Here is an 18,021-nt window from a genome sequence, read left to right on the forward strand (position 1 = left end):
GGAGACAGCAGCCACAACAACTCTGAAGACTGGCATCGATATTTCCGTACCAGTCATAATACATCCAGTTAGGAGACTCTCGTTCTACTTCAGCAGTTGTACCTCAGCACTGACTTTCATTGTGTCCTGACTGTTCACTTCTGCCATTTTTATCTTATTGAGCCCCCTTCCTCTCCATCCCCAATAAGACCATAAAACATAGGAGCAAAATTGGGCCATTTAGCCCATTGTGTTATTCCATCATGGCTGATCTATTATCCCTCTCAACCCCACTCTTCTGCTCACTCCTCATAACCTTTGACACCCAGATTAAACAATAACCTATCAACCTCCGCATTAAATATACAGGTACCCAGTGGCTTGGCCTCCACTGCTGTCTGTGGTAAAAAATTCCACAGATTCACCACCCTCTGGCTAAAGACGCTGCCTGACCTACTGAGTTCCTCCAGCATTTTGTGTGTGTTGTATAAAATGATACAAGACCTCCACCAAAAATATTTTGACCTTGTACCCCCAACATATGGAAACATCAGCATGAAGCACATGTGGGAGGGGGCAGAGGGTGTTTGGCTAAGAGCAATCTTCCATTTGTTATTGATCAGATCCATGTCTCTGTACCCAGACATCAAGCCGGCAAATGTGTTCATCACAGCAACGGGAGCAGTGAAGCTCGGTGACCTCGGTCTCGGCCGGTTCTTCAGCTCCAAGACTACGGCTGCACACTCCTTAGGTAAGACACATCTACCGGAAACTGCAGCCCACAGCAAACCATTCACCACAGTTTCCACATACTGGTGGCTCTCTAGTTCAAGGAACTCAGCAGGTCAGTCAGCACCTGTGGAGGGGATTAAATCGTTGATGTTTCAGACAAAGACCATTCATCAGGACTGGAAATGAAGGAAGAAGAAGCCAGAACAACAAGTTGGGGGAGGGGAAGGAGGACAAGCTGACAGGTGATAAGTGAGACTAGGTGAGGGGGGACTTAGGTGGGATAGGGGTCAAAATTTTACTCCCCTCCATAGTTCCTGCTTGACTTGCTGAGTTTCTCCAGCAATTTATCTGTGTTGTTCAAAACTTCCAGTATCTGCAGAATCTCTTGTGTCCAGAGATACAACTGTTCTTCAGATCTTAAAGCGAATACAACTTCTCATGCTTGCTGGCATTGATAGATATTAGACTCATGTTGTGGCCTAGGATCTGTAGAAAAACAAAGGATGAAGATAAGCTTTATTTGTCAGATGTACATCGAAACATAGAGTGAAGTGTGTTGTTTGTGTCTGTGACCAACACAGTCCGAGGATGTGCTGGGGACCAGCTTCCCACACCAACAGAGCACGTCCACAACTTTCTAACCCTAAGCTGTATGTCTGGGGAACGTGGGAGGAAACTAGAGCAGCTGGAGGAAACCCGCCCTGTCACAGGGAGAGTGTACAGACTCCTTGCAGACCGCGGCGGGAATTGAACCCCAATCGCTAGCATGGTAAAGCGTTACATTAACCACTGCACTGCTGGTTGTGTTGTTGCTGATGGGACTGGGGGAGTGTGGCAAATTCTTGCACAGGGATGTTGGTTGCTGGGACTGGCCTGGAATTTTAGTTACCCATAACACAAGGGATTCTGCAGGTGTTGGAAATCTTGACCAGCACACATCTACGGAGTGGAACAAGCAGTCCATGTTTCGGGCCAAGACTCTCCATCAGGACTGGAAAGGAAGTGGGCAGAAGCCAGAACAAGAAGGTGGGGAGAAGGGGAAGTGTACAAGCCGGCAGGTACAGGCGAAGTCAGGGGGCTGGGTAGGAGAGGGGGATGAAGTGAAAAGCCGGGAGATGATAGATGGTAGATGTAAAGGGCTGATGAAGAAGGATTCTGATAGGTGAATGGACCATGGGAGAGAGGGAAGTTAGAGGAGAGGAGGTTCTCTTCTTGAAGGGTCCTGGCCCAAAATGTCGACTGTTCATTCATTTCCATAGATGCTGCCTGACCTGCTGAGTTCCTCCAGCATTTTGTGGGTGTTGCTTCATTATCAGTGGGTCAAAGAACAGTTCAGAGTGGACCAAACTGGTGAAGCCTGGAATCATTTGTGGGTTGTTAAACACTAACAATAGACACTGCTAAGCCCAGTTGAGCTTCAAAATCAAAGTTGAGTTTATAATCGTCTGCACAAGTCCATGTATGCGCAGGTGCAATGAGAACCCCACTTGCAGCAGCATTGCAGGCAACATTCCCTCTATATTTTTTTAGAGCTGTGCAGACCAACCATTCCCCTGAGCAGGAAACTTCTTTGCGGCCTGAAAACTGCACGGCACTTCAAAGTTAACATTATATAAAAGAAAATTCCAGCTGCACAGCAGCAAAGGCTATGTGCGTGGGAGCATTTCAGTTATCGCGTGGCCGCGCACCTGTGCAGCTTAGAGGCAACAGTGATCATTAGACTTACTTACTGCCCACTATGTCGCTGGCGTTTAGGGCAGCAGTGATGGTCCTCCATCTCTGGCGGTGTTCAGGGCTTCCTTCATCATTTCAGTAGCTTCCTCTTGGTTTTCACTACTGTCAGTCACGCAAGTATCAGGTGGAGACTCCGGAATACTGTCCCACTCAGTTGTAGAAGGATTCTTCATTGCTGTTTCCATAACGATTTTCTTTTACCAGTCAAGGAAGTTAGCCCTGAGTTGAACCCCCGAACCTGAGAACCGTACGTTGTGTCAGAGACACAGGATAAACATAAATTATAGATGATTTTTAAAAGAAAGAGTTAGAATTAAAAAAGTTGATTTTAATGTAAAGTGATCAAAATAGTCATAGTGTTGCATTGATTGGACTTCTGTTGATTGCTTTTACGAACTGAATGGTTGAAGGGAAGTAGCTGTTCATGAACCTGGCAGTGTGGGATTTTAGGCTTCTGTATCTCCTGCCCGATGGGAGCTGTGAGAAGATGGCACAGCCCAGATGGTGGGGATCTTTGATGATGGATGTTGCCTTTTTGAGGCAGTGCCACCTGTAGACACCACCGATGGTGGGGAGGGGTGTGCTTGTGATGTACTGGGCAAAGTTCACTCCTCTCTGCAGCTTCCTACGTTCCTGCGCATTTGAATTATGAATTTTGTTTCATTATAATTTCAAGTTTATTGTCATGGGCATATAGAGTGAAGATATAAATGCTACGAAATAAGATTTCTGCAGCAGCAGCACAGTTCATTACAAATATGACAAGCATAGGTTAACATAAACTTAAATTAACATAAATTATACATAACTTACACAACAAAATCAACATAATGATACTAGTTGAGAGAGAGAAAAAGAAATATGGTTTGAGGTAGTATTAGGATTTTTCAGGCTGGTTGAAGAATCTGATGCAGTGGGGAAGAATTTGTTGTCGAACCTTGGGCTGTGACTCCTGTACCCCCTGATGGCAGCATCGAGAAGGGGCCATGATCCGATGTTGTGGGTCCCTGATGATGGATGTTTCCTTCCTGACGTTTCACGGCCGTCATTTGTGGTCTTAACTCTTTAATACCATAAAACCATAAGATAAAGGAGCAGAATTAGGCCATTTGGCCCATTGAGCCTGGTCCACCATTTCATCATGGCTGATCCATTACCCTCTCAGCCCCAATCTCCTGCCTTCTCCCCGTACCGCTTCATGCCCTGAACAATCAAAATATATCAACCTCTGCTTTAAATACACCCAATGAGCAAGGCAACAGCAGCTCAGATAACCACGTGTAACAACAGTGGCGAAGAGCATCTCTGAGTGCACAACACGTCTTAACCTTGAAGTGGATGGGCTACAGCAGCAGAAGACCACACCGGGTTCCGCTCCTGTACCGAATAACATGGCTACTGAGTGTACGCCAGTGATAATAATTCTGATTCTGATTCTAATTTTGATTCAGAACCTACCAAACTGTGGTGGTCTGGACTTAGAGTTACAGGGAAAGATTGGATAAGTTTGGGCTTTATTCCTCCGGAGTGGAGGAGAATAAGGGGAGATTTGATAGAGGTATACAGTAACTCAGATACCCACATGTTACAACTGTGGAATGCAGAAGGGCATCTCTGAATGCACAACATGTTGAACCTTGAAGTGGATCGTTGAAGTCCACAGCAGCAGAAGGCCATGAATATACATTCAATGGCCACTTTATTGATAAGGCTAGTTGAGAGTACTATCTATACAACGAGGTGTAAGTATCGCCAGCAACGTGTACTTATCCAAACACATGGACGTAGACACCCACACAACCTATAGACTCACTTTCAAGGATTCAGCAACTTATATTCTCAGCATTATTAATTTATTTATTCGTGCACAATTTGCCTTCTGTATATTGGTTGTTTGTCAGTCTTTGCTTATGTGTACTTTTTCATAAATTCATTGTATTTCACCAGGAGATCCCGCTTGTTCTGGTGAACTTATCCTTGCAAGCAGAACAAGTGCTACATCTGTCCCTACATCTCTTCCATAACTACCACCCAGAGCCCTAAACAGTCCTACTAGGTGAGGTGACACCTCACTTGTAAGTCTGGTGGGGTTAGTTACTGTGTTCGATGCTCCTGGTATGGCTTCCCGATGTAGATTAGGAGACTGCTTCGTTGAACACCGACGCTCCGTCCCCCAGAACAAGTGGGATCTCCCAGTGGCCACCCATTTTAATCCCACTCCCCATTCCCATTCCGATATGTCCACTGTCGTGATGAGGCCACACTTAGGTTGGAGAAACAACGCCTTATACTCTGCTTGGGTAGCTTCCAACCTGATGGCATGCATCGATTTCTCAAACTTCCAGTTCTGCCCCCCCCCAACCCTTCCCCCTTCTCCATTTCCCATCCCCTTTTCCTTCTCTCACCTCATCTCACCAATCAACTTCCCTGCTCTTTACTTCATCCCTCCCTCTTCAGGTTTCACCTAGCACCTAGTGGTTCTCTCCTCTCCCCCCACCTTTTAAATCAACGCCTCAGCTTTTTTCCCCCCAGTCCTGCCAAGGGTTTTGGCCCAAAACATCGACTGTACTTTTTCCCATAGATGTTGCCTGGCCTGCTGAGTTCCTCCAGCATTTTGTGTTTGTTGCCTGGACTTCGTGCAAACTGTTTCTGCTAGTCAGCAGCACAAAGCATTTTAACCACATTTACATCGAGTGTTTCAGGAAGGCCCAACTCTCTCTATAAATAATTCAGATTCCTTGTTTGCTACATCTGGATGTGACGGCCAGCTTGACATTTCTTTGGACACAATCACAAATTATTTTCTCTTTCTCTGAAACACTGGGTCCCCACAGGCTTAACATGTCTGTGTATCTTTAAAGCAAAGAATGTATATCTGTTGTGAGCAAGGAAAGGAGAGGATGAAGGATGAAGAATAGATCTTCCTCACCTTTCCCCTCTGTGGGAATACCAGAGGGCATGCATTGAAGGTATGAGGGGGTAGGTTCAAAGGGGATGTGAGGGGAAAGTTTTTTACTCAGAGTGGTGGATGTCTGGAATGCGCTGCCTGGTGTGGTAATAGAGGCAAATACATCAGAGGCTTTTAAGAGATGCTTAGATAGGCAGATGAATACGAGGAAGATGGAGGGATATGGACATAGGGATTCGATTTTTAAATTTTACTTTTTAGCTGGTTTGGCACAGCATTGTGGGCTGAAGGGCCTGTTCCTGTGCTGGACTGTTCTAAGTTCTATGTGGACACTGTCTGTACCTCTCACTGCCTCAGTAAAACAGACAGCATAATCAACATCCAAACATCCTCTCTTCTCCCCTCTCCTACTGGGCAGAAGATACAAAAGCTTGAAAGCACGAACCACCAGGCTCAAGGACAGCTTCTACCTCACTGTTATAGGACTATTGAATGCTTGGAGTGGAATTGGTTTATTATTTTCACATGTGCCACGATACAATGAAAACCTCGAGAAACTAACTTTAAGATTAACTTTGCTTTACTCGTCACATTAACTTTACTTGTCACACGTACATTGAAGCTTACCGTGAAAAGTGTCACTTTGTGTCAACGATCAACACAGTCCAAGGGTGTACTGGGGGCAAACCGCAAGTGTCACCACGCTCCCAGTGCCAACACAGCGTGCTCATAACCCGTACGCCTTTGGAATGTGGGAGGAAACCCGAGCACCTGGAGGAAACCCATGTGTTCACAGAGAGAACATACAACTCTTTGCAGACAGCAGTGGGAATTGAGCCCCTGTTGTTGGCGCTGTGAAGTCTTATGCTAGTCGCTATGCTGTTTTGCATAATTTTCATACAGATCAAGTCATTCATCATCACCGTTATGTGCCATGTTGTATGACGTGGGCAATCGTGGTCTCATGACCAGGATTGTTCTTGGGAAAAATCATCTTATAGGAAGGAGACATCAATATTCATGTCATCAGGTTGGAGGCTACCCAGTTGGAATATAAAATGTTGCTCCTCTACCTGAGTACTTTTGCACAGTATTGTACTTTGATAGTAAACGTACTTTGAGCTTTGAACTTCAGCTGAACTCATTGGTGCCAACCAAGTTGTCCAGCTGAGCTGATCCCATTTGCCCAATATATTTCCCTCTAAACAAGGGGTTCCTAACCTTCTTCTATGAAATGGACCAATACCAATTGGCAAGGTGGCCATGAACTCCAGCTTGGGCACTCCTGCTCTACACATTTCCTATCTATGTACTGATCCAAATCACCCCTTTAGAACAGAGATGAGGAGCAATTTCTTTAGCCAGAGGGTGGTGAATCTGTGGAATTCATTGCCACAGGCGGCTGTGGAGGCCAAGTCATTGGGTGCATTTAAAACAGAGGGTTGATAGGTTCTTGATTAGTCAGGATGTCTAAGGATATGGGGAGAAGGCAGGAAAATGGGGTTGAGAGGGGAAATAAATTAGCCATGATGGAGTGGTGGACCAGACTCAGAGGGCTGAATAGCCCAGTTTGTTCCTATGTCCTATGGTCTTAAAGACTATAGCTATTAATGTAATAAGTTAATTAATCATTGTAAGTTCCCCCCCCCACCCCCGTATGTAGGCAAGTGGTAGAATTGGGGGTAGTTGATGGGAACTCAGGTAGGATGTGTAGGGGTAACTTCTGGTGGGTGGTTGATGGTCAATGAGCCAAAGGGCTTTTTTCTGTGACTCAACGACTCATCTCCTCCTTCACCCTGCGTCCCGTGGCCCTGGTCTTTCAAAAATTTTATCCACGTCTTCTTCAATTATTTCTAATGATCTGCTGAGGTGCTCATATAGATTTTAAATATCACAAGAGAGTAAAGGTTTCTGCATTTTTTTTTGTTCCACCTGCCCTTGCTCCGCTGACGCACAGTAGCTTTGTGGTTAGCTCAACGCTTTACAGAAAATTGGGGTTCAATTCCTGCCACCGTCTGTAAGGAGTTTGTACTTTCTCCCCATGACCACGTAGATTTCCTCCTAGTGACTCCAAAGATGTACAGGTTAGGGTTCGTAAGTTGTGGGTACACTATGTTAGTGTCGGAAGTGTGGTTACACTTGCAGGCTGCTCCAGCACAATCCTTTGATGCAAACAACACAATTCATTGTATTTTTGAAAGCTAATCTTTCAAAAATCTTTTGGTGTTGGGAAATATCAGACGGTGGGTATGATCTGCTTAACCGGTTCCTCAATGGAAACAGTAATTAAGTTGCGGAACAGAACGTTCATCAAATATCTTTGCAGGTGAAACCTCGTCCTTGTCAGGAAGAACCTGACAAACAAGTGTTAAGTAAAGAAAAATGAAAAGTTTCCCCTTACATGATGCGTGAGTTTCATGCGTGGGAAACACAGTAGCATAGCAGTTAGTGTGATGCTATCACAGGTCGGGGTATCAGAGTTTGGAGTTCAGTTCTGCTGCCCTCTGTAAGGAGTCTGTATATCCTCCCCATGAACATGTGGGTCTCCCCCAGGTGCTCTGGTTTTCTCCCACTGTACCGTTTGGTAGGTTAACTGGTCAGTGTACATTATGCCACTAGTGCCTAGGGCACCATTGAAGGTCTTCCATCTTTTGGCCATCTCTACTGTGCCCAGGAGTGGTTCAGGGTCCTCAGTTCTGCCTCTATTGTATGGCACCAAGTTGCCTTTGGTCTCCCGTGTTTCCTCTACCCTTCTGGGGTCCAGTGAAGTGCTGGAGTTGGCCTTTCTACTCATCACATGCCCAACCCATCTCCAATGTTTCCTCATGATGATTGTGGCCATGTCCACTTGGTGACACTGAAGGAGCAGGGCGTGGTTGGAGATCTCTCTTGGCCAGAGAGTATGGTGGATCTTCTGAGGGCTCATGGTGTGGAATGATGACAGCTTGGCAAGATCGTTCTCTGTCTGACCTGAACAAGAGTTTCCAGAGAACACAGCTCTGCTACAGCTTCACCTTGATGTGGACCCTGTACTTGGTTAATTCCCATGTGTTCCTCATTGATCTGAAGACATGTCTAGCTTTGCTGAGTCTGTACTAGATGACATCCTTGGTCACACCATCCTGCCGCATTATGCTGCCAAGGTAGGTGAACCTGGGTAACTAAACGGGAGGTGACTCTTCACTGAGGGTCACGGTCTCAGTCTTTCTCCGGCTGACTCTGAGTCAAACCTGTCCACCAAATGTGCAGGGGGTGCTGAGTCCTCTCTTGCATGGGCTGTGTTAAATAGGAGGGTCGTTGGGCGGGGGGGGGGGGGCTCATTGGGTTGGAAGGGCCTGTTCCACGTTATAGATAAATACACAAACCTGGCTCAGATTCACAAACCACTGCAAACAACCCAGCTGTAATTTGAGAGATGCCATTTCGCAGGTCTCATGTGCCTCTGAGTATCCGCTTCTTGACTTGCCACAGGCGTTCATGCTGTGGAAACATTGAGCTTCTCGCCGCTGAGATTGGAGTGTGATTTCAATTCAGGTTTGCATAAGAATACTGTTTAGAATTCAAATCCACCCCATTGCGTTTATTGCCAAATGCACACACGCACACACAATCAGAATCGACATGAAATCATCAACACAGGAGAGTGTGCAGATGTTGGAAATCTCCAGCAACACACACAAAATGCTGCAGGAACTCAGCAGGTCAGGCAGCATCTATGGAGAGGAATGAACCGTCAATGTTTCATGCTGAGATCCTTCTTCAGGATGTGAAACTTGACATGATTTTCTTTTTGTTTTGCAGCAGTAGTGCAGAGCAAAGACATTAAATTGTTATAAGTTACAAAATAAATAGAGTTAAAAAGAGGTGATGACAATGGACTGTTTGGAAGTCTGATGGCAGAGGGGAGGAGTTGCTTCCCCTCTGCCATCGAAGAGATGCCGTCGAAGAAAAACGAAGAGAAAAAGTTTCGGTTACGGATTTATCCGGCGTAGTGTGGACGTAGCCTAAAAGTTGAACATGATCTTCAGGCTCCTGTACCTCCTTGCTGATGGTAGTAACGAGAAGAGGGCATGTCCCTGACGGTGATGCAGCCTTCTTGAGGCATTTTCTGTGGCAGGGCTGACGGAGTCTACAGCCCTCTGCAGCATCTTTTGATCCTGTATATTGGAGCCTCCACACCAGACGGTGGTGTACTCAGTGAGAGTGCTCTCGAACCTAATCTATGTATACACAAGCAGATCTCTGCAGTCCATAGATGAACATGTGCATCCACACAATCCAGCTAGTCTTCGCTGAGCAAACGTGGGAGGGCAGCACCAACCGGAGGGGTCAGCTCCCAATCCAGCATGGACGCTGTGCCACACCACCTCCAGCATCTCCTGGACAGTTGCAACAGGCAAGCCCGGGGCATGGGGCCTAGTCCTTACAACAACTGAGGCCATGCAGGTCCCCCACCCATCGGACTTCCCAATAAACCAATGAACTGAACTTGCTGTATTCGATATTCCCAATGTTGAATAGGATCTTGGGATCACAAGGAAAACGTCCGAGACAATCAGTCGCCTTTAGACTGCACAATGTCTTTCAGGTGCTTTCCTGTAGCAGATAGCAACATGGTCTGCAACAAGTCCAGTTCCTCCGGCTCCTCGGCCAGTCCCGCAGTACCTTGTCGTTCTTAATGTCCAGCATCGTCTTGCGATCACAAAAAAGATGCTTAAAAAAGACAAAATCAGCTTTGGTTGGTCCAAGAGAGGCTGCAGCGTTCGAGCACACTGCCAACTTTCCAGAGTGGACTAGAACGGCCTGATTCCGCTGCCGTGTCTCGTGGGCCAGTGCCTTTGCTTGTTGCTCAAGATTTTCAGCATCTGCATTCTCTCCGAGCAGCTCATTCCCTCTCACAAACTCCCACTCCCTGTGGCTGAACTGGACAGTACGGTAGCCCACCTCTCCACAGCTCTCTTCACATTAGAACGTGATTCGGATGTTCCTCTTTCAGAATGTGCAGGGTCAGCCTCTGAGATAACTCTAGGAAGAATCGAGAGACAAACTGTCAGGAAGAATCAAGACTTAGTGAAGATATCTGGGTGAGAATTGAAAGCTATAAGGATAAAGGAATAACATTGGATGTATCTTATAGACCCCATAATGATGATAGTGATTTTACTAAACAACTCTATCAAAATATTAAAAAAGCAAGTTCAGAGGGTTATGATATGGTTATTGGTGTCTATAATTTCCTGGATATTGAGAGGGAGAACCCAGTGATATTGAGTTATTGAATGATGGCCCAATATGAATTATGGCCCAGTATATTAATGCACTAATAAGAGGGGAGGCCTGTCTAGATTTGATATTCTGTAATAATCTGGATAAATCTTGAATACGGAAATTGTAAAGCCTTTAGGAACAAGTGATCATAACATTGTTAGCCTTGAATATTTTTGGGAGAGTACATCAGTAAAAACCAGAGCCATTAAATTGAATTTCAGAAAGGCGAAGTTTGTGCAGATCAGAGAGAAGCCGGAAGGAGCTGCTTGACATTGAGTCAGTTGAGGAAAGAGGGAATCAATTTAAAGAGGTAATATGTGCAGTGCAGGAAACATTCATACCCAAGGTCGGGAGAAGCAATAAAATAATAGATCAACTAAATGGATGAATAAAGATATACATAAAAAATTGAAGAAAAGACAGCGAAATAAGGAATACAGAAAAAAAAGTAATGATGTTAACTGTAGAGCAAATCAAAAGATGAGGGCTATAGTCAAGAAAGAAATTCAGATTGCCAAAAGACAGGTTGAGAAGGATATTGTTGATAATGCTAAGATTAACTCTGAGATCTTTTCAGTAAAGTAGTAAAAGAAAAGTCAAGGAGGAAGTTAAGTGGAATAATAATGGGCTGTTAAATTATGCAGAGGAGGACATAGCTGACACTCTTAACCCATATTTTGCCAAAGTATTCACCTGAAAAAATGTTACGAATATGCCAGTAAGTGCAGAGAAAAATAAGGTTGCTTTACGTGACTTAGAGATCTTAGAAAGTGTGACTTTGCTTCAGCCGAAAAGGCTGAAAGTTAATAAATCTCCAGGGTCAGACAACATATTGTACTTTCGATGGTACTTAAAGAAGCCTGTGATTATGTATACAAACTCTTAACGTATGTGAAACACTCTGGTTCATCGGCTGCGTGAGTCTAGGGAAGACAATCTCCGGCCCTGCCAAACGTGCGAGCCCACCCGAATCCCCCCGTTTGTGTGGATGCTGTGTGATTCATTACCCTGTTACAAATAATTACCATGACAGTACACTGCATACATTTAAATTATTTAGCTTTATAATTCTTAATTTGACTAAAGGGTTCGTTAAGCAAAAAAAGAAAATGACCCATTTTAATGAAACAGTGTACAAGTTGGAGTTCACGGTTTCCCCTTTGTCAATCCTCCTTCGATCTCCCCAGGCTTCATTGAATCATGGCCCCGCTCCAGGTCGAGTCCTACGACCTCTTCTCTCTGACATCTTCTCCCTTCATCTCCTGCTGAACAAACGACCCACCTCACACTGGTGTCAGGCACACAACACGAAAACACACTCCCTTCATTGGACAGCTCACATTCCAAAGCCCCCGTTATCTCTAACCACAACCCAAACACTGCTGCTGCAGAAAGACCATTACATTGACAATGAAACCTTTCCCAGCATGTCACATATATTTTTCAGAAGTCATTGAAGACTAGTGATATCCCTAAGGACTGGAAATGAGCCAATGTTGGCCCAGTATATAAGAAGGGTGACTGCACTGATCCTGGTAACTATAGTCCAGTAAGCTTCATGTGTATCATAGGTAAGATAATGGAAACAATAATATAGAAAGAAATGGAAAAGCAGCTGATAAGAACAGGCACGTTAGCAGAAAGCCAGCATGGGTTCAGAAAGGGAAAATCATGTTTTACTAATATGCTGGAGTTCCATGAAGAGAAAACTAAAATTTATGATAACAATGGAGCGATTGATATCATTTACTTGGACTTTTATAAGGCTTTTGACAAGGTACCCCACAAGAGGTTAATAATCAAATTACAGGAAGTAGGGATTCAGGCTAAGGTGTGCAAATGGGTGCAGGATTGACTCAAAAACAGAAACCAATGTGTTATGGAGAGAGGATCATTTTCACACGTAGAAGATGTTAAAAGTAAGGTTCTGCAGGGATCAGTTTTGGGGCCACTGCTATTTTTAATTTCAGATTCATTCAGATTAGTGATCTGGATAAGCGCATAACAAATAAACTGGTAATGTTTGCCGATGACACAAAATCCGGGGAATGGGCAGATCAGGCAGTTAGAAAGGCAGTTTGAGTTAGAAAGAGCATTGTATATGAAGGATTTGGGTGTCCTGGTATCACATCTAGACTATGCACTGAAGCGATAAGGAAGGCTAATAGAATGCTGGGCTACGTAATGCGCTCAGTGGAGTTCAAGTCTAGAGGGCTTGTGAGGCCACACCTTGAGTACTGTGTACAATTTTGGTCTCCATATTGTGTGAGGCATGTGAAGGCATGGGAGTGTCGTGGTCCGGTCTGCGGACTCCGGACTCCAGGTCCTCCGGCTGTCCCTTGATTATAAGCACCTGATGCTCATCTTGGGGGACCGGACCGGCTCTCCATCTCGTACTGCCCTGGCTTGCATATCACATAGACAGTTAAGACACAACATCAACCCCTAAGGAGTTAGGGAGGGGACCTTCCAGCTCAAATGCAGCTCACTAAACGCTAGCAACACCATGAAGGATCTCACCCACCCTGCTCATGGACTGACTGTCTCACTCCCGTCAGGGAGGAGGCTACGTAGCATCCACACCAGGGCCACCAGACTCAGAAACAATTACTTTCCCCGAGCAGTAAGGCTGATCGGCACCTCCACCCACTAACCCACCCCATCACAACCCCCATTACCATTACTTTACCATTTCCTGTCCGTCACACAGTACTCCAGACTGGGCCTGGGCAACATCTTATACAACTTCAACATAATGTCACAACTCCTCAATTCAATATTTAAATATGTTAAAATTAATATGCTTCCCTCCCACCCTGCTTATGGACTGTTTGCCTCACTCCCATCAGGGAGGAGGCTCTGTAGCACTCGTACCAGGACCACCAGACTCAAAAACAGTTACTTTCCCCAAATAGTGAGGCTGATCCACACCTCCACACTCCAACCACCACTACTTTATCATGTCAGTCATCTTATGTGCAGACACTCCTGTGCCTAGTGTCACTTTATAGACATACAATCAATCTATGTATATAAGCAATCTTATGTATTTATATTCATTGAGTTTTTTTATTATAATTGTGTTCTTTATTTTATTCTGTATTTTTTGGTCTGCATCAGATCTGGAGTAACAATTATTTTGTTCTCCTTTACACTTGTGTACTGGAAATGACATTAAACAATCTTGACTTTGGCCCTGAACGAAAACCACATTCCCGTATAGCCAGCAAAAAATGTTAACATGACGAATGCGTTCCGATTAGTGAGTCATAAATGTATCTGCCTCGAAGGCCAGAGCAATTTGATTTGTAGCTTTACAGGATTTTTGGAAGCAAATTAAACCATGAGAAGACACAAAGTAATGAAAAAAAGCCAGCCGGGTTTATTACAGGACAGAGATTTTCCCTTGCTGGAGTCTTTCAGAGTACAGATTTTGATACACTACCTTTGGCAACTGCAGTTTAATTGCTGCAAAGAATATTATATTTGACCAATTTCTTTATTAAAAATACTCTCTGAAATGCTAACCTTGTCATATTGACTAATGTGGTGTGTTTGCGGGCCCAGGATGATTAAATTGGAAGCCTTGTGCATTTTGCAAGAATGGGCTCATTATCAGCTGGGCCCACAGTACGCTGGATGGGTCATGAAAGAGATGGGCTTGTCATTCTTTTATGAAGAGTCAAGTTTCAAAATGAAGATTTCTCCATCGAGAGTGAAGGATGCAGTGGCCCATTTATTTGGGCAAGGTTTTCCAATCCAATGCCAACCCACCAACTGCAGAAAGATTTCTGAGAGCCTGATACTGGACGGCTGTCAAGGTCAAACCAAAGGCTGCACAGTAACGCAGCAATTAACGTAACACATAACGGTAGCTGTAGGGTTGTTTGTCAGTTCCTGCCACTGTCCATAAGGAGTTTGTACATTCTCCCTGTGGGTTTCCTTTGGGTGCTCCGGTTTCCTCCCACATTCCAATGTCGTATGGGTTAGGATTAGTAAGTTGCAGACATGTTACACATGTGACCTTTTTATCAGGTCCTGGAATAGAACCCGGCACGGTCTTCTGCTGCTGTAGCCTTCCATTTCAATGTTCGACGTGTTGTGCATTCAGAGATGCTCCTCTGCACACCACTACTGTAACGTGTGGTCATTTGAGTTACTGTCGCCATCCTGTCAGCTTGAACCAGTCTGGCCGTTCTCCTCCGACCTCTCTCATTAACAAGGCCAAAGCTACTGCAGCTCACTGAAAACAAGTCAAAGTCAGCATGGTTTCTGTGAAGGGAAATCTGTTAGAATCCTTCGAGGAAGTAACAAGCAGGGTGGACAAAGGAGAGGCAGTGGATGTCATTTACTTGGATTTTCAGAAGATGTTTGAAAAGGCGCCATATTTGAGGCTGCTTAAAAGGATAAATCCTATGGCATTACAGGAAAGATACTGGCATGGATAGAGGAATGGTTGACAGGCAGGAGGCAGTGAGTAGGAATAAAGGGGGCCTTTTCTGGTTGGCTGCTAGTGGCTAGTGGTGTTCCTCAGGGGTCAGTATTAGGACTGTTACTTTTCACATTGTTTGTCAATGATTTTGATAATGGAATTGATGGCTATGTGGCAAAGTTTGTGGATGATACAAAGATAGGTGCAGGAGTAGGTAGTGCTGATGAACCAATGCAATTGCACAGGACTTAGACAAATTGGAAGAATGGGCAAAAAAGTGTCAGATAGAATACAGTGTTGGGAAATGTATGATGACACATTTTGGTAAAAGGAACAATAGTGCAGCCTATTGTCTAAATGGACAGAAGGCTCAAACATCAGAGGTGCAGAGGGACTTGGAGACCTCGTGCAAGACTGCCAGAGGGTTAATTTACAGGTTGAGTCTGTGGTAAAGAAGGCAAATGCAATGTTGGCATTTATTTCAAGAGAAATAGAATATAAAAGCAAGGAGATAATGCTGAGGCTTTATAAGACACTAATCAGTCTGCATTGAAGTATTGTCAACAGTTCTGGGTCCCATATCTCAGAAAGGATGTGTTATCATTGGAGAGAGTCTATAGAAGGTTCATGAGGATGATTCTGGGAATGAAGGGGTGAACATATGAGGAGTGTTTGGCAGCTTTGGGCCTGAACTCACTGGAATTTAGAAGAATGCGTGGGGAGATCTCATTGAAACCTACTGAATGGACTAGATAGGGTGGATGTGGAGAGGATGTTTCCTATGGTGAGGGTATCCAGAACAAGAGGGCACAGCCTCAAAATTGAGGGACAACCTTTTAGGACAGATGTAAGGAGGAATTTTTTTGGCCAGAAAGTGGTGAACCTGCCACAGAATGAGGTGGAGGCCAAGTCCGTGGGTATATTTAAGGCAGAAGTTGATCATTTCCTGGTTGCTCAGGGCGTCAAAGGAATATGGCAAGACGGCAGGTGTATGGGGCTGTGTCACAATCTCATCCAGATCAGCCACAATGGGTTGATGGAGCAGACTCGATGGGCTGAATGGCCTAATTCTTCTCCTATGTATTATGGTCTCATGATCTTTGTTTCTTGCCACCGTTCTCAGTAAACTCCAGAGCAGGGGTTCTCAACCTTTTTTACGCCATGGACCAATACCTTTAATCAAGGGGTCCATGGACCCCAATTTTAGAAGCCCTGCTCTAGAGACTGTTGATAGCAGTTTCTGAGATACTCAAATCACCCTGTCTGGCACCAACAATCATTCCATGGCCAAAGTTACATAGATCATACTTCCCCATTCTGATGTTTGGTCCGAACAACAACTGAACCTTTCCTCCTCTGACCCATTTCCCAGCCTTCTCCCCTGATGCCATGCCCAATCAAGAACCTATCAAGCTCTGCTTTAAATACACCCAATGACCAGGCCTCCATAGCTGCCTGTGGTAATAAATTCCACAAATTCACCACCCTTTGGCAAAAGAACTTCCTCTGCATCTCAATTTTAAATGGATGCCCCTCTATCCTGAGGTTGTGCCATCTTGTCCTGCACTCTCCCACCACGGGAAACATCCTTTCCACATTGATTCTATCTAGGCCTTTCAGCATTTAAAGTTTTCAATGAGATCTCCCGAACCATCCTTCTAAATTCCAGTGAGTACAGTCCCAGAGCTATCAAATATTCCTCGTATAATAACCCTTTCACTCCCGGAATTATCCTTGTGAACCTCCGCTGAACTCTCTCCAATGCCAGCACATCTCTTCAGAATCAGGATCAGGTTTATTATCACTGGTATGGGACGTGAAATTTGTTAACTTAGCAGCAGCAGTTCAATGCAATACATAATATAGAAGAAAATAAATAATTAAATAGTAAATCAATTACAGTATTTGTATATTGAATAGATTAAGAATAGTGCAAAAACAGAAATAATATATATTAAAATAGTGAGGTAGTGTTCAACGGTTCAATGTCTATTTGGGAATCAGATGGCAGAGGGGAAGAAGCTGTTCCTGAATCGCTGAGTGTGTGCCTTCAGGCTTCTGTATCTCCTACCTAATGGTAACAGTGAGAAAAGGGCATGCCCTGGGTGCTGGAGGTCCTTAATAATGGACACTGCCTTTCTGAGACACCGCTCCTTGAAGATGTCCTGGGTACTTTGTAGGCTAGTACCCAAGATGGAGCCGACTAAATTTATGACCCTCTGCAGCTTCTTTCGGTCCTGTGCAGTAGCCCCCACCCCCATACCAGACAGTGAAGCAGCCTGTCAGAATGCTCTCCACGGTACATCCACAGAAATTTTTGAGTGTATTTGTTGACATGCCAAATCTCTTCAAACTCCTAATGAAGTATAGCCGCTGTCTTGCCTTCTTTATAACTACATCGATATGTTGGGACCAAGTTAGATCCTCAGTGATCTTGACACCCAGAAACTTGAAACTGCTCACTCTCTCCACCTGATTCCTCTATGAGGATCCCTTCTTAGACCATACGACCATAAGACAAAGGAACAGAAGTCGGCCATTCGGCCCATCGAGTCTCTCTGCCATTTCATCGTGAGCTGATCCAATCTCCCCTTTAGTCCCATTCCCCCGCCTTCTCACCATAACCTTTGATGCCCTGACTACTCAGCTACCTATCAATCTCTGCCTTAAATACACCCAATGACCCGGCCTCCACTGCCGCCCGTGGCAACAAATTCCACAGATTCACCACCCTCTGGTTAAAAAAATCTTTTCGCATCTCTGTTCTGAATGTGCGCCCTGCAATCCTCAAGTCATGTCCTCTCATACTAGACTCCCCCACCATGGGAAACAACTTTGCCACATCCACTCTGTCCATGCCTTTCGACATTTGAAATGTTTCTATGAGATCCCCCTCATTCTTCTAAACACCAAGGAGTACAGTTCAAGAGCGGTCAAATGTTCCTCATATGTTAACCCTCTCATTCAC

At 44.7% G+C, this 18,021-nt stretch overlaps 1 protein-coding gene across 7 annotated transcripts in view; it reads left to right on the forward strand.

Annotated features, from left to right (window-relative positions):
• The window catches only part of LOC140731168 (serine/threonine-protein kinase Nek6-like), a 164,436-nt gene that overhangs the window by 104,272 nt on the left and 42,143 nt on the right, over positions 1-18,021 (forward strand). For all 7 annotated transcript variants that reach the window (XM_073052578.1, XM_073052582.1, XM_073052583.1 and 4 more), the window contains one exon: positions 623-730. In XM_073052578.1, coding sequence (XP_072908679.1) covers positions 623-730 — 108 coding nt within the window. The remainder of the gene's footprint in view (positions 1-622; positions 731-18,021) is intronic.

This window comes from Hemitrygon akajei, chromosome 7, assembly GCF_048418815.1.
Source record: "Hemitrygon akajei chromosome 7, sHemAka1.3, whole genome shotgun sequence".
NCBI lineage: Eukaryota > Metazoa > Chordata > Chondrichthyes > Myliobatiformes > Dasyatidae > Hemitrygon > Hemitrygon akajei.